General features: G+C 37.0%; 3 protein-coding genes across 4 annotated transcripts; 2 read left to right on the top strand and 1 right to left on the bottom strand.

The window, feature by feature from the left end:
- The first annotated feature begins 473 nt into the window (after positions 1–473).
- LOC121760299 (SKP1-interacting partner 15-like) lies at positions 474–5,114 on the top strand. Its single transcript, XM_042155963.1, has 2 exons — positions 474–1,709; positions 4,905–5,114. Exon 1 carries the CDS (start codon positions 603–605, stop codon positions 1,707–1,709), a length of 1,107 nt encoding a protein of 368 aa, XP_042011897.1. The 5' UTR covers positions 474–602; the 3' UTR covers positions 4,905–5,114.
- Positions 5,115–8,610: 3,496 nt separating this feature from the next.
- Positions 8,611–13,932, top strand: LOC121760287 (serine/threonine-protein kinase STY46-like). 2 transcript variants are annotated; one of them, XM_042155953.1, is made up of 17 exons: positions 8,997–9,128; positions 9,414–9,494; positions 9,619–9,733; positions 10,371–10,480; positions 10,578–10,691; positions 11,083–11,155; positions 11,224–11,334; positions 11,413–11,463; positions 11,670–11,806; positions 11,900–12,007; positions 12,086–12,159; positions 12,356–12,531; positions 12,650–12,745; positions 12,903–12,983; positions 13,180–13,230; positions 13,378–13,518; positions 13,586–13,932. In XM_042155953.1, exons 3-17 carry the CDS (start codon positions 9,638–9,640, stop codon positions 13,616–13,618), a joined length of 1,452 nt encoding a protein of 483 aa, XP_042011887.1. In that variant the 5' UTR covers positions 8,997–9,128; positions 9,414–9,494; positions 9,619–9,637; the 3' UTR covers positions 13,619–13,932. The 2 variants fall into 2 exon arrangements, with proteins under 2 accessions (XP_042011880.1, XP_042011887.1); XM_042155946.1 differs by lacking the exon at positions 9,414–9,494 and having other exon boundaries at positions 8,611–9,128.
- A 7,819-nt stretch (positions 13,933–21,751) lies between these two features.
- LOC121763443 (extensin-3-like) lies at positions 21,752–22,288 on the bottom strand. Its single transcript, XM_042159457.1, has one exon. It carries the CDS (start codon positions 22,286–22,288, stop codon positions 21,752–21,754), a length of 537 nt encoding a protein of 178 aa, XP_042015391.1.
- Between the last annotated feature and the right edge of the window lie 428 nt (positions 22,289–22,716).

Raw genomic sequence — 22,716 nt, 5'->3', positions numbered from 1 at the left:
GTATAGAATGAAGTGAAAAAATGGAAATGAGAGTGTATATTTATAAAAAAATTTCGAAAAAAAAAAAATTATATTCCGCGGCCCAGCCGCGATTCGCGGCGCTTGCAATGGGAGGGCCGCGGCTCACACGGCTCAGCCGCGTGAAGGCCGCGGCCGTGGCTCAGCCACGCTTCTCGCCTCTCCGCCCCGGCTCTCGGCCTTTGCAATGGGGGGCCGCGGCTCCCCCATTGTGGACACCCTAAACGATAGAAAAAATCTGCAACTCTTTATAAAAAAAAATTAATCCTGTAATTGGATTGATGCCAACTACCACTTACCTTTCATAATATAAATAAACTAGTTTCTTCTGAAGTTTGAATATTAGATATTTAACCTCCATTTGCATTATTATACTACATGTCAACAGGATTAAATGCATTGAATCATAAAACCAAATAAAATAAAGAAGGCAACAAAATACGTACGACAATTTAATTTGACTAAAAATTAGCCCAATTGTCGACCGACCCCACCAATTCCACCACACCCAAATTAACAAACCGACTGAATTGGTCTCTCTCCGCTCCGACGAAAGATTCTGCTGCTTCCGCCGCCGATCCGCCATGGAATCCTCCCCATTCAACAATCTACCCCAAGACACCCTCCACCAGATCTTCTGCCACCTCCCCCTCCGCCAAATCGCCGCCGCCAAGTGCGTCTGCAAAGCCCTCCGCGCCGCTCTCTCCTCCGCCTCCTTCCTCCACCTCCTCCGCAGCCAATCCCGCTCCCTCCCCCTCCTCGCCCTCAAGACCTCCCACCGCCACGTCTCCACCCTCCTCACCCTCCACTCCTTCGACCCCGCCGCCAATCAGTGGCTCAAATTCTCCCTCTCCTTTCTCCCCTTCGCCGGCCTCCACCCCATCACCTCCTCCAACGGCCTCCTCTACCTCTGGGCCTCCTCCCCCCAAAATCCCCAAAAAGCCCTCGTCGTCTGCAACCCCCTCACCGCCCGCTTCAAAACCCTCCCCCAGCTCGGCTCCGCCTGGTCCCGCCACGGCGCCGTCCTTGCCGGCTCCCTCAGCGCCGTCCTCGTCCTCACCGAGCTCGCCGTTCTCTACTACTCTCAAAATGGAAACCCTAATTTCACCCCCAATTGGCTCAAATTCTCCTCCAATTTACCCTCCAAACCCCGCAGCCCTGTCTTGGTCTCCGATTTCATCCTAACCCTATGCGACGTGGGGTCTCCGTGGAGGTCGCAGTGGGCGATGTTCAAGGGAAGGATTGTGGATACGGACAAGGCAATGCAGTGGGTGAGGCTGGAGAGGCGCGAGTGGGGTGACATTTTCGACATTCTGAAGCGGCCGCGGCTCGTCAAGGCTGGGAGCGATCGGAAGGTGTACATGGTGGGGGGGCTGAAGAGCTCCTACGCGCTGCAGAGCGCGTGCACGACGATCTTGGTGCTGAGGCTGGACTTGGACACCTTGGAGTGGGAGGAGGCTGGGCGAATGCCGCTGGAGATGTATAGGTGTTTCGTGGAGAGTAGTAAGTTCAAGGTGTTTGGTGGGGGCAACAGGGTGTGTTTCTCGGCTAAGAGGGTCGGGAGGTTGGCGCTCTGGGAGGAGTTTGGGGACGGCAAGAACGCGTGGCGGTGGGTGGATGGCGTGCCTGGGAGCGGAGATGTCCTCTCCCGTGGATTCGTGTTTGAGGCCAGGCTCGATGTTGTTTTGTAGGTCAGAAAGATTTTCACTTTCTTTCTAATCTTGCTATGCTATACATGATTATGATGATTTGGGATATTGAATGGCTTGAATACAATGTGTTGTAGTATTATCAATGTTATTGTTATGATCATGTTTATTTATTTATGGGAGATACTAGAGGCTTGAATTTCTTGTGTTGAATGTTGGCTGTTGAGGGTTGGAACTACAAATTGTTTTGATGGGATTCAGAATTCTAGCTGTAAGTTTGGTAAAACTACAGTTATTATTGTTGAGGAAGCAGTTGGTTTGTTTGTTGCACGGAGATGGATATGCCAAGCTTATTTTTATGTTCTCTTTCCCTATATATGGTTCAGAATTCTAGGCACGAATTTGGTTGATACCTGTCTAGTACTTATGGATCCATTCGGATGATTTTATGTTCGTTTTTCCTATAAATGGTTAAGAGTTCTAGGAATGACACTGGTTGGCTTTGTCTAGACAATTATCTGTCTAGAACTTATGGATCCATTTGGGTGATTTTATGTTCGTTTTCCCTATAAATGGTTAAGAGTTCTATGAATGAAACTGGTTGGCTCTGTCCAGACATTAATCTGCCTAGAGCTTATGGATCCATTCGGGTGATTTTATGTTCGTTTTCCCTATAAACGGTTAAGAGTTCTACGAACGAAACTGGTTGGCTCTGCCTAGAACTTATGGATCCATTTGGTGATTTTATGTTCGTTTTCCCTATAAATGGTTAAGAGTTATAATAGGAATGGATTTGGTTGGCTCTGTCTATATGATTATCTGTCTAGAACTTATGCATCATTGGATCGTTTTATGTTTGTTCCGCATAGATGGTTAAGAATTCTAGGAACTAATTTGGTTGGCTCTGTCTATACAATTATCCATCTAGAACTTATGGATCATTGGATTGTTTTATGTTCGTTTTCCCTATAGATGGTTAAGAATTATAGGAACAAATATGGTTGGTTCTGTCTACATGATTTTCTGTTATGGATCCATCCGGATGATTTTGATCGACTCAGTCAAGGTCATACAATTATGCTTTTATAACTAATGGAACCATTCTTAAGACACATCAAGAGTCAAGACCTTCTGAGTTACTATAGCATGTGTGGTGGTTTTCCAATTCCCACTGAAGTGGCATTGGTTTCTCGTTGCACGAAATGTGCATTCCGTACTATAATGGTTATGGGTTCGTTTTGTGTTTTGTTTTCTCACTTGAATGATATTACGAAACTGCCGGCTTTTGATTATTTACATTGTAATTGTCCTCCCTTTATTTCCCTCATAAAAAGTCACTCCACAGTTCCTAAAAATTGCTCAAGTAAAAGAATTAGAGTAGGGAGATAGAAAATGAGAAACTTATGGTACCTTGGCCTCTTTAGATCTCTCTATAGAATCTGCCTATATTGTTTTCAAAAAGGCTTGAATATTTAGTATACTATACTAGTTCATATTTCTTGGCCATTTAGTTTTAGGCTTTCTTAAGAATTGGGGAAACTTGTACAAAGGTATCTAAGTTTGGCTGTTCAATAGATATGGGTTATGATATAAAAAATTGTCCAAAATGGGTTATAGAGTATATAGGAAAGATAAAGTATATAGCAGAGGGGCATAACATTTTGTACGAGTCTTGAACAAAAGCTTATGGCAAGACAGATTAAATACTAAAGTATATTGGTCCAAATCCGTATCCCATGGCGTATCAGTATTTGTCACATCAATTTTAATTTATTGTTTAAATATCCCAAATTGACTAATTGATCAAAGTAAACAGTGATTTAATTAAATAATTTAGATATACTACTCCACAGTTTTTAGGCCATTCACAACGTTGTCTCTTAACCGTCTCATCTATTAACTATTCATGGGTTCCACTGTACTTTTTCACTCCATTTCTTAACTAAGAGACAGAACCTGCAATCCTCCATCTCTTATTCGTCTCTTAACCATCTCATCCCTTAACTATTCATTCAATTTCATTTTATATTTTTATTTTCAATAAAGTCAATTAATAAAAACACACTTCATTAAATAAAATAAAAAGTACAACTTAAAATCTAAAAAAATACTTAATTAAATTCATGGAAAAATAAATAAAAAAAACATAATTTAAAATATTATAGAAATTATAAAAACTACTCCGCCGGCGAATCATCCCCCGGAGGCGGAACACCAAGTTGTCCCGCCGGATACACAATGTCGACATGATGGGATTGAAATTGGGTAGGCATTATGCGAGAAGTGTCCGCCATCGTGGCGGTTAAGTACATGGACATTAAGGAAGAGAACGGCCCTTGGGAGCCTGTCTGGCTTGATTCGCCTTGGCCCCTCTTCCCTCTAGCCGTCTTCGCCGCCTTGGTCCCTTGCGGCCGACGACGCCCATTGGAGGACCCCGTGCATCGTCCGCCGTGCCCTCAACCTCCTGCGAGGCAACCTCTTGTGCGGCGCTGCCTGAACCGCCTCCACTAGACAAGTATTGGCCACCCGCTGTGTGCTTCGTGCGCTTCGAGGTCGAGCCCGTGCTGGACTAGACACCGCCGGCCCACCTTGCCTCGTCTTTGACGACCTCCCAAACATCGATATGTTTGAATTCTTTGCCGGTGTCACGAAATAAACTCGCAAAGCCGATCTCAGAATGTCGGCTCCCGTGGCTCCGCTTTGGTAATGAGCCGCTTCAGTCTTGTAGATGCCCCAGAATTTTTTGACCTCTCTGTCGACTCGGTCAAAGTGAGCGTGGAGCATCTTCAATGTGCGGCGGCGAGACCCCTTCGGCTTAATCTCGTTGTAGGTCTCGATGACATTTTCCCAGAAGCACTTCCGGGTTTGTTGATTCCCGACGATGGGATCGTACGAGACGCTGATCTAGGCGTTGTACACAACCATCGTGTCCTTGCGGCTGTACGGATGCCGGCCTACATCCTCCTCCTCGGCCGCCTCCGCCTCTTCCTCCACGGCGTCGAATGCCCTGGAGCTTCCAGCGCCTCGTCCTCCTTCCGGAGTGGGTTCATCCTGATAATCCTCTTTTTTATTGCATCATCCTCTTAAAACTCCATATTTATATCCTATTTTTATTGCATCATTTCACATTATATTTATCATACCTGGAAGTGAGGTTATTATTATTATTATTATTATTATTATTATTATTACTAATATTTTATTACTACTTTCTTAAATTAAAGCATTTTCTTTCAGGAAAGGCACAATTCTCTTCTAAGTGCACACGACCTAGAGTTGGATCCTACTCACGTGGATAAAAATAATTGTCCAATCAAATAGTTAGATCAAGTCTTCTTTGAACAATACTTGGTACACTTATTATATTTAGGTGTGACAAATGGTGTATTGGTATAATGTTATTTTGACTTATTGTGTTAGAGCTATAACTTTATTGTGATGGCGTGATTAAGGACACCAACTATTGTGTCACTGATATGAGAAAAATATATTAATCTATCATTCGATTGCTTTGATAATTTGTAGCATGATATAATACAGGACAAGTAAACATTGAATTATGACAAATAAAAATTTTAGTTTTAATACATATGAGCATATAATTACTAATTTACTCAAATACTTTTATTTTTACTTTGTCCTTAATTTGAAGCCAGGATTATTTTTGTTAGAGGGGTGGCTATGACTTCTTATCTTGTGAGTTTTAATCTCATGAATTGAATATAATACATATTCAATCATAAAATCAGATCATCCAAATCTAATGATTCCTATGGGAAATTTTGTGTGAGATTTATCATATTTTTAAAAGATGATCAATAATGGTTTCCTATATACCTTCTGAATTACTTAAACCGTCAATCAATTAGATGGATGATAAGTGTTTTATCAACTAAACTGCACTTCATTGTTAAGAATTATCATACGAAGACTAGATCAAATTTTGAATTCAAAGTCAAATCTTGTAACGCATGTTTATAATTAGAAGTACAAATAGCTTTATTAGTATACCACTGAAGTATGGAGCTAGGTCCAGATGTAAGAACTATAAAAAATATGGTTTCTTTTGCAAGAAAATGATACCCGTAATTGATTCATTTACTTAAGAGGGAACATCATTTTTGGTTCACGAACTTTGCCAAAATATCATTTTAGGTCCGTGAACTTTGAAAATATCATTTTAGGTCCGTGAACTTTGAGTTAGTATCATCTGAGGTACTTTTTACTATTTCCAAGTTTTTTTGGACGAAAATACCCTCAATACCTTAAAGTGTATATATTTTTAATAAATTTATTATATACTCATAATTTTTTATAAATATCTTTACAATATATTTTTGACAAATTTTCTAAATATAATTTGACCTTAAATATTATCACTTAATTTTGTGACATGCAAGTAAAATTGCTTCTTCAATTTTTTATATTAATTTTTTTAAATTGAATAAAGAACTTTTCTTTAATAATAAAAAATTGAATAAAGATCTTTTCTTGCATGTCACAAAATTAAATGATAATATTGAAGGTCAAATTATATTTAGAAAATTTGTCAAAAATATATTCTATAGATATTTATAAAAAGATCTTTATTCAATTTTTTATTATTAAAGAAAGTTCTTTATTCAATTTTTTTAAAAAATTAATATAAAAATTTGAAGAAGCAATTTTACTTGCATGTCACAAAATTAAGTGATAATATTTAAGGTCAAATTATATTTAGAAAATTTATTAAAAATATATTGTAAAGATATTTATAAAAAAATATGAATATATGATAAATTTATTAAAAATATATACACTTTAAGGTATTGAGGGTATTTTCGTCCAAAAAAACTTGGAAATAGTAAAAAGTACCTCAAATGATACTAACTCAAAGTTCACGGACCTAAAATGATATTTTCAAAGTTCACGGACCTAAAATGATACTTTGGCAAAGTTCGTGGACCAAAAATGATGTTCCCTCTTTACTTAATTATGCAAGAAAATGACACGGAAAATACTCCAAAATACCCAATATTAATTAATTTATAGGTAGGATATTCAAAATCTGAAAATAAAATATATAAAACTTTAACAGACAGTAATCAGTATATCATTTTCACCCAATAATGTAACCGAATATATTCTCAGTCATCTCACATTCTATATTAGGCCAGTGACAATGTTTATTTCCTAACAATTACTTTCATAAAGCAATTGTACCTTTCTAAATTTAGATATACACATTCTTCGTATTTAATACCCATTTCTCGAAGTCACTTTACTACAATGATAAAAAAAAGGAATGCATGGGATTTTCATGATCAATGATGTAACAATTTTTATTTGATTCTCAATACATGACATATTGTTATTATTATTATTATTGTTATTATTATATGAGTAAAGTAAAGAGTAAATGGAAATTTGACGAGGATTCATGAATCCAAATTTGAATAATGACATGACTTACTTAAGGTAGCCTTTTACTATAGGAATGACGATAATATATGTGAATAAATCTTTTTTCCATCACTATCAACCTATGTCACCTTTGTCTAATTTCGAATCCACTAGATGTAGAATCTTCATAGGGCCCATTATTAGCACAACAAATTTGGGCATTTCCCTCTTTTTCTCAATTTTAATCCAATCAATGTCACATTGGAAGTGGACTCCATCCTATTGCCATTATTTTATTTAATGATCGGAGAATTCAATCCATCCGTAAAATTTGTTTCTCTACATTCTGATTCAATTGCTCTATTGACAACATGAGAGAATAAGCCTCAACTTCAAAAGTTTTCAATTAATTTTGAATTTCAACATTGAATAAAGGTCTAAGTTCCAACTCCAAATATGTGCAAAATATTATAGAATAGATGTAATTATTACACATTTGTGTGTCATGGTCTACTTGAAACCGAAACATTTGTCCACGAATATTAACCACTCTACCATTAAGTTAACACACTAAAAATTTTAAGTTTGAATTTCGTTGATATCTTTTTACTTAGTTTGTGGATTACTATTACTTATTAACATGGATTTACTTAGCGAATATTGAGTTTAACGCAACAAAAAGTGTTGGAAGATTTTGGTGTTTCGACGTCATATTTCAACTTGAAAACTACGTGCACTTGCACACAGTTGCACTGCACAACAATAAATATTAAGTACTAACTACTACTACTAGTAACAAATAATAATAGCATTTTATTATTCAAATAACATGATAATGTTATAATCAAGAATCAAAAACATGATTACCACGTTAACTAATGAAACCATCGAAAGATAAAGATGCTCTCTTCAATAGAAACAGTAAGACAAAATTAATTTATTGAGCTAGTTGGGTTACAAATTATCCCATGTCGGATGAGTGAAAAAAATCGGAAGCACGTATTAGTGTTAGACCAATTTCAACTAGTTTGAGGGGCGACCCATAAATAAATTCATGCAGATAGGTTTCACCCCCAAGTGAACAATGCCAAACTAATGCAGTCGGCCCAAGATGACTCAAGTTTGAGTTAGGCCCATAATGTATCGACGTACTGACTGTATTACCAAAATTATTTTGAAAAATCTTCTCGAGATTGCAAAATCTTTTGTGAATTATGAAGTACTGCTACTTTTTTTTCTCATGAATTGTATAGTATTATTTTTTTTTTCAATCACTGTAATTAAGAGATGTATTTCATTTTATGTATTCGTTTTGAAAAAAATAATATCCGAGGTGATTTGTACATTTGAAGTCATTCACTTGTCCAATTAATGCTGGCGCTATGGTAGATTAGTGATTTTGTGATTTGTGTGATTTTTGTGATCAAACGATCTTGTACACGTGTCATTGGTCTGTATTCTGCCCCTGCATTTTTGGTTTTATGTAATAAATCCATTAATTTTTATTTTATTACATATCCATAACCATAAGCCTATGCCTATCCACTCCCATTCCCTTTTTTCTCCCAAGCCCCACACACACAAACACACAGTATTATAATGAAGCAGGACCAGGTAGTGGTCAGTCTCCTCACCAGTCTTTGTCCAAAAACCAAAACTGACATTCCTCAAACTTAGAAACCAAAAACCTTGGAAATTTTACCTCTCTCTCTTCCGACAAATCCTGTGTCTGCTACAGTAATGGCGGATCAATTTACTCTTTCCTCCTTCCTAATTCACCCAATCCCTACCTCTTCTTTTTAAGATTCTACCAATCGTTGCGAATCAAAGATACCGTTCCGATGGAACTCGCTTAAACGGTCATCCCTTCTTGTTTTTACATTTCTGTACGGACATGGAATTCGCCGAGGAAGTAGGGGAGAGCTCCTCCCCGCCTCGGAGCTACTACGGCAGCGCAAACAACGATGTGATCAGGAATGATGTTTACAATCGCCTGATTCAGAATGGACATGAGGAGGCGATTACCAATCCTGATTTCTTCCACCTCTTGGAAGCTCACTTCAGTCGCCTGCCTACAAGGTTTCTTGTTAATACTACTGTCAGATTTTGGAAAACAATCTTCTTCTCTTTATGCATACAATATAAGTGTGTTATGTGTTTTGAATAATTCAGTTACAGTTTTGGCGGTTTAGGGATTTCAGTTGTATGTGGGACTGTGATTCTTCTAGAGTTTGATGTTCTGTTCCATTTTGATATGTATACAGATTGATTAACTTAGGCTTAACACTTTCCAGATACTTTGTTATGTGAATTGAGAAGCATGCTTTCACATTGAGCTTGACATTTACAATTTTGGTGTTTTAGAAATTTCAGTTTGTACCATTCTTCTAGAGTTTGGTGTTTATAGAGGAGGTCGGGAATCAGGATTTTTGGAGTTTATCTCAGGTTTAACAGATACTCCACTTGGTTATGTCAATCGTTTAGTTTATTGTTTGATATGTTCTCTTAGTTGCTGTTATGTCCATCTGGTGCTGTGACTTAGATGATTTCATATTATTGCGTGTTTCAGCTATGGACTGGATATCAATATGGAAAAGGTGGAAGATGTGTTGTTGCATCAGAAGCTTCTTGCTAGTGCAAAAGATCCTGACAATCAACCTGTTTTCCATATTCGTTTTCTAGAGGTACATTTGTCATTTTTTATTACTCAGTTCCGATCCCCATTTTTTGCATCCTCGGGAGTGTTTGTAAGTGCTTTCGCATCCTCAGGGGTGTAACATTAGTGGCTCATAGTTTTGATATTATTAGGATGCAGTCAGAAGCTCACAAGTTTAAGCTTATGGATGCTGATTTTTATATTGATTGACAGAGAAAGAAGGGAGTGGTGGGGGGCAGGGAAACTATTAATGATTCTGCAGAAAAAATCTCATACAAAAGTCAGTGAATTTTGCTGTTTCATTCTTGATATATTATGTTTTTCCGGTGACTTAGTAAGTTAAGAATTAAAGACAGTATTGATATTTTGCTTGTTTTCCCCAACCAAGCATGAAAACATTGAAAATGATGGGATTTGTATCCGGTACTATTTGTTATACCAGATACCAGAATTTTTTTTCATTGTTGTTCCTCAGAAAGGGGAGTGTTCTAGGATAATACTTTTGCTTTCGCGACTACTGCTTTATTGACAATATCTTTATCATTCATGAGGACATAGGTCCACATCTCTCAAATTTGAGCCGTTTATCTGCACTAATTTTGTAATTTGCCAGCATCTCACTTCATGATATGTATCTAATGTACTATCATTTTTATACTGCTTAGAATTTTTGCACTAGAGATGATGATTTTGAGGGAGAACAGATTTCAAGTGCTCTCCCTGCCTCATTTCTAGACGATAGTGTCAATAATGGCGTCCACTTGTCAAATGATAGGTAAGTGAGATTTTGGGTCCGTTGGTAATGAATTGATTATAGACTATTTTTTTCCTGGTAAAGGCATGATCTTCCAGTATAATTTGCTTGGGAACAGGAATTCTGGGGGTGACTATGAGACTTTTTCTAAGCTTGAGGATCTGAATCTGGATGTTAGGAAGGATTCCAATGCTGTAAACAAGGAGATTTCTCTTGAAGATTTTGCACTAAGGTAGTTTTGCAATCCCTTTCATGATTTTTTCTCTTCCACTTTTAGACTCTCAAAAAGATGAAACTTGCATTAGCATTTGAGATATCGTAGGAGTTAATGTAGACTTCCACCCATTAGTCGGTTATTTGATGGAGGGACAAATTGATCTAGATTGGAAACTTATGTTAAATGCACGGAGCTCGGCTTTTAAGAATTACGAGTGGTCAAACATATATAGGGCTCGTTTTTGTCCAGCTGAATCTAGAATTCACATGAAAACCGTGACGTGGATCCAAGTCAAGATCATATGAGATGGTTTAGGACCAATAGTTTGTGAGCTACTTTTATCATTACCAGGAAGATATGTAAACTAAGCGGTAATAGGATGACCGAAAATCCATATGCATTGCAGGGAGGAAGCATCACACTTACCAATTCATGAGATAATATTTTCAGCGCTTGACAAGCCAAAACTTCTCAGTCAGGTAAAATTACAGTGTTATTGCTAGATATTCTTTGATTTTACCCCAACTATTTATTTTCTTGTGCCCAGCTATCTGCTTTGCTCTCTGATACTGGACTAAATATCCGCGAAGCTCATGTTTTTTCAACAACAGATGGCTACTCCTTAGACGTATTTGTTTTCGATGGATGGCATTCTGAGGTATCTTGCTTAAGAGCTTGTGAGATGCGGCATATTTTATGTTGTTGGGTTTTTTGACTTCTGCAATACTATGATTAGGATACAGAAGGTTTGTACAACATGATGAGAAAAGCAATTTCTGAGAGTGAGGTAATTATTATCTTGTTTTCCCATAACAACACTTTGAAAGTTGATATGTTTAAATTCAGTGCCATTCTTCTGTCTGTTACCATGCATTGATTGGCTCTTACGGTTTACTCTTCATATGGTCATCCAATTATTATACAAGAATAGCATTATTGTTAATGGCTAGTGGTAAATGTTGCCTCACAAATCCCCTCCTTTCAATTATCAAGGGATCGTGGTCTGGTTCTTCGCGATCCCAGTCAATTTTGGACGATATTGTTGCACAGAGAAATTCGGAGGATTGGGAAATCGATTGGAGATTGCTGAAGACAGGGGAGAAAATTGCAGTTGGATCTTGTGGAGATCTGTTAGTTCAATGCTGCTGCTCATTAGAATTTGTTGATTTATGTTGGCCCATATTTTTCCTAGTGCTTACGTCTCTAGTATTCTCATTGACAAGGTATCGTGGAGTATATCTTTGCGAAGACGTTGCTGTGAAGGTCCTCAAATCTGAGCATTTGAATAACTCTCTGCAGGCAGAGTTTGAGCAGGAAATTGCTATTCTAAGGTAGTTCGGGGTTGTTTTTACGAAACCAGGGATATTTTATCCTAAATCTGCATATAAATCCCTTTTATTGGAATGCAGACAGGTACAGCATGACAACGTTGTGCGTTTCATTGGTGCTTGCACAAAGTTGCCACATTTATACATAGTGACAGGTAAAGTCCTTTCAAGAAGAGTAGAGTGGCATACTTTAACTAGCTAGCATCGCTCAATATTTTCGTTTCTATAACCATACTCTTCAGGGAGTTGAGTTTGCTAAATGGCCTCTTAACATCTTATTAAATTTATTTGGCATTCTTGTATTGGTGGCTGAGTTTCCCTAAGATTTATTCGTCTCAATATCATTTCTAGAGTACATGCCCGGAGGGAGCCTTTATGAATATTTGCATAAGAATCATCCTGCGATCAAGCTCCCACAGTTGCTGAAGTTCGCAATTGACATCTGCAAAGGAATGGAGTATCTACATCAGAAGAATGTTATTCACAGGGATCTGAAGACTGCAAATTTGCTTATGGATACTTCCAATGTGAGTTATTCTTAAGAAATTTAAACTTTCAACCTTTTGTTTTGTAACCTTACTATTGAAGCCCTTTTGCTATCTCTAGAGTTATGCTTTGTTGATATGTTCGATAATGTGTTTCAAGGTTGTTAAAGTGGCAGATTTTGGAGTTGCGCGTTTCCAGAACAATGGTGGGGTTATGACAGCAGAGACCGGAACATACCGATGGATGGCACCAGAGGTACAAGAAAACACATACATGTAGCTTGACTCGAGCATTTATTTTATGTCTCTTTGATTTTTTGAGTTATTGGTTTCCATAATACGAAAAGTTCTGTCTTTATATGCAACCTAGGCTCTTTCCGACTAGGAGTTTCTTACCATCTTTCATTATACAGGTTATAAACCATGAACCATATGACAAAAAAGCAGATGTGTTCAGTTTTGCCATTGTTCTTTGGGAGCTTGTTACAGCCAAGGTGATGTTAAATTTTTGTTTCTATAATCTTTTTAACTATTTCTGAAGAATTTTCAATAAACAAGTTCAAGGGCAAAGCTTAAAAGTATAGTACTACTACAAAATTAAAGGCTCAATAGAACAAAAACTTTACAAGTTATGGTCCACAAATATCACTTGTCTTTATTCATCCTTGCCTCCTTTTCGTTCGATTACAGGTACCTTATGATAACATGACTCCTCTACAAGCCGCCTTGGGAGTGAGACAGGTCCGTATCTACTTTCTGTGACACGCTATTGAATTGATCGAACATAGGAATATTGAATTCTTATACAACAATGGTCTAATCCTTAGGCTTTGATTCTAAGATGTGCAAAGTTCTGTATTGACTTTGTGTTTCTTATACACTTGCTAGGGTCTTCGACCAGAACTCCCGATAAATGCACACCCCACAATACTAAGCCTGATGCAGAGATGCTGGGAAGCCATTCCTAGCAAACGCCCTTCGTTCAGTGAGATCAGAAGTGAGATGGAGGCGCTCCAGCAAGAAGTAAATGTATGCGCTTATAAATTCATTCAACAAAACGACCTCATTGGCGAATAACGTGTTGCCAAATTTGCAGGATGCGCGAGATGCTGCACCCGATGGCTCCTGACATATATATCTACAATCGACACGGTTTGATACCTATCTAACGAGTAAGTGCTTCTTTAATTTTCCACACACTAAAGGTAAATGCCCCTGATATATATATTTACACATGGAACTGACTCTCTTTGGGAAAATCATAAGTATATTTGTAATATAAATCATAATAGTTGGTAGGATGCAGTTTTGGATAGGAAGCTAACACCAATTTCTCTACCTGTAAACAAAGTGGGTGTTTTCCACAGTTTGAGGAATGCAAATCTGTCACAATATAGATTTCACAAATATTATTCAAATTTATATTTGTTTTGTTTTATTGAATATGGTTTGTGTCCAATTTGAATGATGGATGAAACACCCCATATGAATGATTTATATATGGTGATTTTCTACTACTATAGAAAGAGAATAGCACATTCAATCTAATTTTGAAGGTTGAATTAGATCCAATCTTCGAGGTATTTAATACTGCTACTTACATTTTGATTTTTCCATTTGTTGCACAAGTTTAGATATATATTTATTTGAGAGCTTTACGAAGCATATTGTTGTGTTGTCAATTTCAGCGTCAGACGTCTATTGCAATTTTTTACTTGTCACAACAAAAGTGGATTTAAATAAACACGTAAAACGATTTAGTAAACACGTAAAACGATTATTGATTTAGAGTGGATTTAAAGTGGATTTTTATGCAAAGCTTTTTTGCTCAAAATTTTAAATATTTACCATACACATTATTGATTTAGTAAACACATGATGGCGTGCACGCATGCAATGATAAAATTCTCTTGGTATTTAAATTGAAGCTATAATTTCACCAATCACGTACAATCGCACGTTACCTTCGCTACTAGTGCAATAAAAATTAGTACTATAGGAATGCAACATCAACTATGTCCTTTTCAAGTAGTCAAACTTTCTAATTTCCCAAATGGTGAAGGCTTTACTCTTCAATGAAATGACACGAAATCAATAATTCATAATTCTAGTTTGGTTTAAAAATAATATATAAGGCCCACATTGAATATAAGGCAATTGGAAAAATTATTGGAATTTCAATATGTAAGGGTTGGCTTTGGACTAAAAATTTAACCATACGTCTTTGGTTTTATATAGACGAATAGGAAATTAAAGATGATTGCTGCTTTTTCTTCTTTACTTACCCCAAAATTTTCGATAGCGCACAAATGCAACCAAGTTGTTAGGAAATTTCTCCATTTTAATTAAAAAAATCTAAAACTATAATAAAACATTAACAAAATTAAATTAAAGAAGATATTGAAAAACGAATTAACACGTCTTCTCAATGAATTTTGTTTTGCAATTATATTATCCCAAATTTTTTAGATATATTTTTTAACTGCACATGTACTCTAACACATTTTTTATTTTTATTACCGAAATAATTATGAATGCATAGTTATAAGCACATACTCATTGTGTTATTTTAAAACTCGTTAGTCAATAATTATAAAATTGTTTTGTAATTGTAATATCCACGGCCTTTCTCTTTCTTGTAGAATAAGAATAACTTTATTTCAAAATAGTTAGTCAATAAAATTGACAATCCAAGGTTATACTACTATAAATTCAACACGGTTATATATGTATATTTATATATATTTGTTATTTAGTCTTTTTTTCCATGAACATTAATTGTCATGCAATAGGTCCACGTCTTATTCAACATACACTACAAATAGGGGTGGCAAATCGTGCGTGTCGGGTCGTTATCGTGTCGACATGATAACGACACGAACACGATAACAGCAAACACGAACACGACCCGTTAAGAAAACCTCAAACACGAACACGAACACGACACGAAATCCTCAGACACGAACACGACACGAACCCATTAACGACACGAACCAATTCGGGTCAACACGACACGATAACAACACGTACACGAGATGACACGATAACGACTCGATAACAACACGACCTAATAACGGTTAAACCTATTAAAAATGAAAATAATAAGAATTAATAATATTAAAATATTATTTGTTAACGGATAACACGAACACGACACGGACACGACACGAACACGTATTGTTAACGGATAACACGAACACGACACGAACACGACACGAAATTTTCGTGTCCTTAACGGGTCGACCCGATAAGGACACGAACCCAATAAGCTCTGACCCAAACCCATTATTTTCGTGCCGGTTCGTGTCGTGTTATCGTGTCGTGTCAAAAATTGCCAGCCCTAACTACAAATCATTGATTATGACTCAAATTAAATTGTTCTCTACTTTACATTTAGATACAACAAGTCTTTGCTTCTTCAATAGCGTAACGGTTTCAACATCACATTACTTCATACTGAGAGATCCAAGAATAGGCATGCACAACGGTTCGGAACCGCCGGTTCCGGTTCATGAACCGGCGGTTCACGGTTCAAGATAGGCATGAACCGGAACCGGCCCGCCAAGGGTCCCGGCGGTTCCGGTTCCGGTTCAAAAAAACCGATGGTTCAAGCGGCGGTTTAAAACCGCCGGTTTTCGGCATGAACCGGCGGTTCCGGACAGGTTCAGCGGTTCGGCAATTTTTTTTGCATTAATTTGATTTATTTATGTATGAAATGTGCGTAAATAAAATTCAAAAAAATACGATGAAAGTTGCAATTTTATTGAAATTACACATTTACAACAATTATAAATCGAAAAAACCTTGAAGTCTTGAAGTCTTAAACAAAAATTTAAATACAAACGAGACTACTAGTCAACAACAAAGCTAATTACAAATGATAAAAAGACGTAGAAGTTCATATAAAAAAACTTATAAGTATATATATACTCTTAATCGGCGAAGGAGATCTTTCTACATAACTAAATTAAGGACACCTTTAGCAATTCAACTTTAAATGTTGACTTTAGTCTAACAATCAACAATTAGAGTAGAATTGTCAAAAGTTTCCCTGATTTATCCGTATAGAGAAATCTACTTCATCGACTAGAGTATATACAAATACAATTATTTAATTGTATTTGCATATTTTTAAAGTAGGAACAAAAGAGAAAAAAAGAAATAAAGGAAAAAGGACTTGAACTCAACTTAAATTTAAAATTTAAGTTGAGTTGGCTACGTATCCCCAATGTTCATTTGCATTAGGGAATCAAAGCCCACGTAGTTCTCTTACCTTACTTACCTATTTGGCTTGGCCGGCGGCGGTTGACGGTTGGCCTACGATTCATCCCCGGTGAATTCATCTTGTGATCCCTCCTGACGATCATCCCAATCATTTTCTTGTTCTCTGACATCGGCTTTGGCCCAATCATCAAGTAACATCACGGCTTCCATAATTTTTGCCGAGAGCTTACTTCTTGATTCATCCAACACACGCGAGCCAACACTAAAAGCGGACTCGACGGCTACAGTGGAAGCCGGAACAGAGAAAATCTCCTTGGCCATTGACGCAAGGATGGGAAAATCTTTCTCGTGGGTTCCCTACCAATCGAGGACGTTGATTTAGGCGGGAGGAGTAGGACCTTCATCACCAAATGAAATGAGTGAATCGAAATATAAATCCAATTCACTTACCATACCTGAGGTCCTTCCGCCGGTGCTGTAGCTGTATAGGTCGGCTAGTTGGGACGCGGCGTCGGGGTCATCATAATCGGCTTGAAATGCAAAGCCATAGTTATGTTGTGGAGGAGGGGGGTCTTCTGACTTGGTGGGTGTTGTTATACTTGGTTTCATATTCGGTGTAGAGAGCGCGCAAGTTATACTTGAAGGTTTGTTGGACAATGGACCGGTCCGGGAGGGTTATTTGAAAGGTTTCTGAGAGGTCTACTCCAAATTCTTCACTGGTATCGGATTGGATTGCTTGAAGGGGGCCAAGATCAATTGAACTCAAATTGTTATAATAAAACTCCAAAATCCTAGAGGTACCGGCTAATTTCCATTTTGGATCCAATACCTTTGCAATAAAAAACACGGATGGAATCTCACTGAAATACTTGAGCCATTTTTCAATCATGTACTATAAGACACACATTAGCTCAGGGGAAGAGAAAGCATTTTTCATTGCAGTTTTAAAATCAAGGGATATGTACATGCAATGCTCTAAAACACGAACAACAGTGCAGTAATAAACACCCGACAATTCAACAGTGGCATTTTTAAAATCTTTAAACAATTTAAATAAAGCCACACTGTGTTCCCAACAACTATGCGAAAGATATAAATAATGAACGGGATAGGTTCTATAAAAATCACATAAAGCATCTTTATGTGTCAAAGTAGAATTCAGACAATCATATGTCGAATTCCATCTATGAGACACATCCATAGTAAAATTCGTATACCTGACATTCTTTTGATGGCAATATTTCTTCCATGCTTTGCCAATAGGTGGCTTTTGATGGATTAATCTAACTGCAGTTCTAATAGGAGAAACATGCTTTTGCCTTAATTCAAGCACATCTTGTACACATAACTTTAAAATATGACAAATGCATCGTTGATGAAAATACTTACCTCCAATTACCGGTGTACAAGCCGCAATCAAATAGCCAATACTTGCGGTGTTGGCAGTTGCATTATCAAAACCGATAGAAAATATCTTGTTGCATAATTGAAACTCATTAAAAACTTGTATAATCAAAGGAGCAATTTCGGGTGTAGTGTGTGGAGTTTCAAATTCTCTAAAACCTATTAAACGCCTGTTTAAAGTCCAACTATTGTCCACAAAGTGAACCGTAATGCCCATGTATGAATGACAGTTAAAACAATCCGTCCACACATCGGAGCAAATGTTCACTCTGTGGCCCAAGTTGACTAAATAACGTGATAATTCTACCTTTTTCTCCAAACATTGCCGAACGGTAGATCGTTGCACGGTCATTCTACCAATTCTCTTGATTGCTACGTTCAAACCACTTTGCATAGTAACCTCAAATTTTTGGTCATCATAAACGTTAAAAGGAAAGTGCTTCATTGCCGCCCATCGAGTCATAACATCAGAAAAAAAATTTTGATCATATTTAAATAGAGGCATACCTGACGAACCCGATCCGCCGGGTTGGAAGTTGAGTTGGGTTTGGGTAGAGGTAGTGCCGCATTCTACCGGATGCTTCGTCACCAAATGGCGCCGGAGGGTGCCATATCCTCCACCACTCGCAAATTTGTACACTTTATCGCAATAGTTGCAGTAAGCATGAAACGCCGATGTCTCTTCTTGAGAGGTCGGATCGTGGGGACTTGGAATCACCACCGTGACCTTCTTGTAGTGTTTGACAAAAATGTCAGATTTCAAAGCTTTTGCCGTGTTAGTGGGTGGAGGGGGAGGCATCTCTTCATTTCCGCCGGTGCTAGACGGAATACGAGAATGAGATCTATCCTCGTTGGTGTCCGAGTCCGACGATATAGCAACGTCGAGCTCGTCAGCTTGTTGGGAACCACCTCCCCTACCCCCACCTTGTTGCATTTCGGCGAGTAGCATGGCGGTCCTATGATCTTCTTATATCTACAAATATTATATAAGTTGAAGTTATAACTTATAAGTATGAACGCAAAAAAAATTTATGAACTCAATTTTATGAAATTATGAAATATGAATTGGAAAACTAATTTTTCATTACTTACTTGCATGCTTTCAGCCTGCACTCGGGAAACCTCTTCCATAATTTTTCGACTACTAGGTCGCCTTGATTTTGAGGGACGACTAGTACTTTGATCTTGGGCAATTCCCTTTCCCCGATCACCACGGCCCGATCCACCATGAGAAGAAGACATAGTGATAAATGAAAGTAGTATGGATGGAATATGTATGGAGTATAAGTGATGAATTACGAGCACAACAACAAATATAGTAGTAAGTAGAAACTAGTAAACAACTTGAGCAATTAGAGAGAATGAGGAGAGAATAGAGAAATTGAGATTGAGAAGAGAAATTCTTATTAACACAAGAATGGGGTGAGGAGAAATAAAGGGGAAGTGGGGTATTTATAGGAGTAAATTAGAAGAAATAAAAAAACAAATTTCAAATTTCGGCCGAACCGGCGGTTCAACCACAAAACCGACGGTTTAGTCCACGGTTTTATGACACAAAACTGCCGGTTTCTGACCATTTAGCATGCCTATGCGCCGCACCCTGGCCCTATCCCTGAAAAGTTCCCGGAATCGGCGGTTTTCGTCAGAAATCACCGGTTTTTCTGATCCCTACTCTGAAACCCTACGAACCTACCATGGAGTTAGCCGTTTGAACCGTTGAACCGGCGGTTCAAACCGCCGAACCGCCGGTTTTGAACCGCCTGTTCACGGTTCATGATTTCACCGACCCTGAACCGTCCTGCGTTAACCGGCAACTCGTCGGACGGTTCAAACCGCCGGTTCTGATTCATGAACCGGCGGGCCCGAACCAGCGGTTAACCGCCGGACCGGTTCGGTTTGTGCACGTTTATCCAAGAACAATTTTGGACCAAGTATCTCGAAAATAATGACTCTATTTTGCTATTTAATTTAGAACATTCACGGTTCAAGTTTCATTTTTTTGGTAAGTAGAATACAAAATCCACTAAATTATCACACTCAAATTTTATTACTTATAGTAACATAAAAGTCAGACCCTCATTACACTAATTTTTATACTTATTTTTTTATAAAATTAAACTATTTATTAAAATTCGCAATGAGTAAAAATAAGTCTTTAAATCATGGATGAATAGTACTATACATCACATCTGATATGAGAGCTCCATATTTTTTTACTTTTTGTATTTTGTCTAGTTTGTTATTATTTTACCATCTAATCCGTGTTTCTCCATAAACATATTTTACTGAGCATTTTTTGTTACAAAAAAGGGGTAGTAATTATAGTAGTATAATAATACAACTTTTACTTATTATTTAGTTTACAATGTCATTTTCAAATTTTGGATGTATAAAAAACAAGAACTTGGTTTACAATATTTTTTTTATTTATAGTTAAATTACAATTAACTGTTGAAAAAATATGTATATACGTAGAAGTTAAAACAATTGCAACGACATCGTTTAAAGTGGCCGAATCAGCTTTAATTTAATTGAAAATTGACCTATCGATCTTGTTATTACACTATTTATATACCAAAATGTTAAAACTCATGTTATAAACTAGACAACGCGCGCCTAAAAAATATTGTTATATTGAATTAGTCTTCAATATATACTGATATGATAATATTGAATATTCTACGATCCGAGTGGTATTGAAGATGTACAAGTGGATTTGCTCTAATTCAGAGGTAAATATTTCTTCTTTTTATCGTGTGACAAATTTCACCGGCTTTCGAGAATTGAATTATTTGTTATATTTTATAGTACTTTTGTCACCGGCAACTAAAAACAATACGCTATAAAAATTTGTAAATGAATTATTGTTCTAGAGGGCAAATAACACCCGTACATTTACATTATGCGTAATTAATCGTACTATTCTACAATATTCCCTAGCAAAAAGTATGCATGGATGGATTTTAATTAACCAAAAAAGCATGCATGGATGGATTTTAATTAACCAAAAATATGCCGCTAAATCTTGGCCCTATGATTAAGTGGTTTAATTGTCAATAATTAACTAAAAATATTGAAAGTCATTATTAATCAATTTTAGGTCATTTTTATAAAATTTGGGTTTGATGTCATTTTTAGATCATTTTAGGTCATCCTTTATTAAAATGACCTAATAATAAACGTACTAACAATGACCTAAAAATGTCCTACGTATGATTTTGTTCTGCGTTTTTGTATTAAGATATAGTTTTGTATAGATCAAAACCCTATACATATATAGTTCGGGAATAAAATTCCAAATTACATTTATGCTTAGTGAATTCATCTAAATTAACTAGGAACCCTTATCTAATTTATAAATTACATCGATGGTCCTTATTTTATAGGATAAAATAATTTTTTATATGAACCATAGCTAGAAAAAAAAAGATGACATGAAATTATATTTATTCAAGAATAAGATCGTGAAAAACATTACAATAACAAAAGCTCACACAAAAGAAACACCAATTACATGGAACACGTAAAATCACGCATATATGTTACCATGCAACAACACTACATATGAAATAAAAAGTGTCCCTTATTTTCACAAAACATATTAATTAAAATTCCAATGTATCTCCCTCACTGCCTAGTAGTGAGGCGGCGGTGGGGACTTGTACTTGTAAACGGGTGGTGGTGGTGGTGGAGGGGATTTGTATTTGTAAACCGGTGGTGGTGGTGGCGGAGGAGACTTGTAAACGTATGGTTTCTTCGGAGGTGGTGGAGGAGGAGGTGATTTGTACTCGTACTGCTTCTTTGGTGGTGGTGGAGGTGGTGGTGATTTGTATTCGTAGTGCTTTTTAGGAGGTGGAGGTGGTGGTGGTGATTTGTATTCGTATTGCTTTTTAGGAGGCGGTGGTGGCGGAGGGGATTTGTAGTAGTAGGGTTTCTTGGGAGGTGGCGGTGGAGGAGGTGATTTGTATACGTAGGGTTTCTTTGGCGGTGGTGGAGGTGGTGGTGATTTGTAGACATAGGGTTTCTTTGGAGGTGGCGGCGAGTATTTCTTCACCGGTGGCGGTGGAGAAGCATACTTATAATCATCGGCTGTGGTTTGGGAAGGGAAGCTAATTAGAGACACTAATACCACTAAAAGAGTGGTAATTAGTGAGACCATTCTCTTCTCCATTTTTGGTTGCAATGAAATTTAACTTAGATTTCACCTCTTTAAATAGATTTAGATTTTACCTCTTTAACTCAAGCCTACGTGAATAATTAATTGCCTAGATAACATACTTTTTTCAACATTTGGAAAAAAGTACTACATAATTTATGTTAATTAGGTGTTGAACGACTACTAGCAATCTATGGGTTTTTTCTCACACGCATCAAAATCAACCGGCAACTTTGTCAACAATTAGCAGTAATTGGAAATCTTGGGGTGGATCTTGATTAATTTGTCATCAAAAAACAGTAATTAATTATTTTTATTGGATAGAATTGAAATTATGCTAATCTTGAACTTCGCTCTTGAAATAAAAAATATATTTCCATTTGTGATTATTCATAAAAGTTAGTCGTATTTTATTTTTGTTAAAGTTTTTTTTAATGAAGTTA

This window comes from Salvia splendens, chromosome 2 (genome assembly GCF_004379255.2).
Source record: "Salvia splendens isolate huo1 chromosome 2, SspV2, whole genome shotgun sequence".
Classification (NCBI taxonomy): Eukaryota; Viridiplantae; Streptophyta; class Magnoliopsida; order Lamiales; family Lamiaceae; genus Salvia; species Salvia splendens.
Note: the sequence above shows the minus strand (reverse complement) of the source record. Positions and strands in the feature narration are given on the sequence as shown.

What these genes read in the sequence shown, in the direction of transcription:
- LOC121760299 (XM_042155963.1), top strand. Translation starts at nt 603, where the DNA reads ATGGAATCCTCCCCATTCAACAATCTACCCCAAGACACCCTCCACCAG.
- LOC121760287 (XM_042155946.1), top strand. Translation starts at nt 8,944, where the DNA reads ATGGAATTCGCCGAGGAAGTAGGGGAGAGCTCCTCCCCGCCTCGGAGC. An exon ending in ACCGATGGATGGCACCAGAG is followed by an intron (nt 12,746 to 12,902) that starts GTACAAGAAAAC and finishes TTCATTATACAG; the next exon opens with GTTATAAACCATGAACCATA. An exon ending in GGGAGCTTGTTACAGCCAAG is followed by an intron (nt 12,984 to 13,179) that starts GTGATGTTAAAT and finishes GTTCGATTACAG; the next exon opens with GTACCTTATGATAACATGAC.
- LOC121763443 (XM_042159457.1), bottom strand. Translation starts at nt 22,288, where the DNA reads ATGGAGAAGAGAATGGTCTCACTAATTACCACTCTTTTAGTGGTATTA.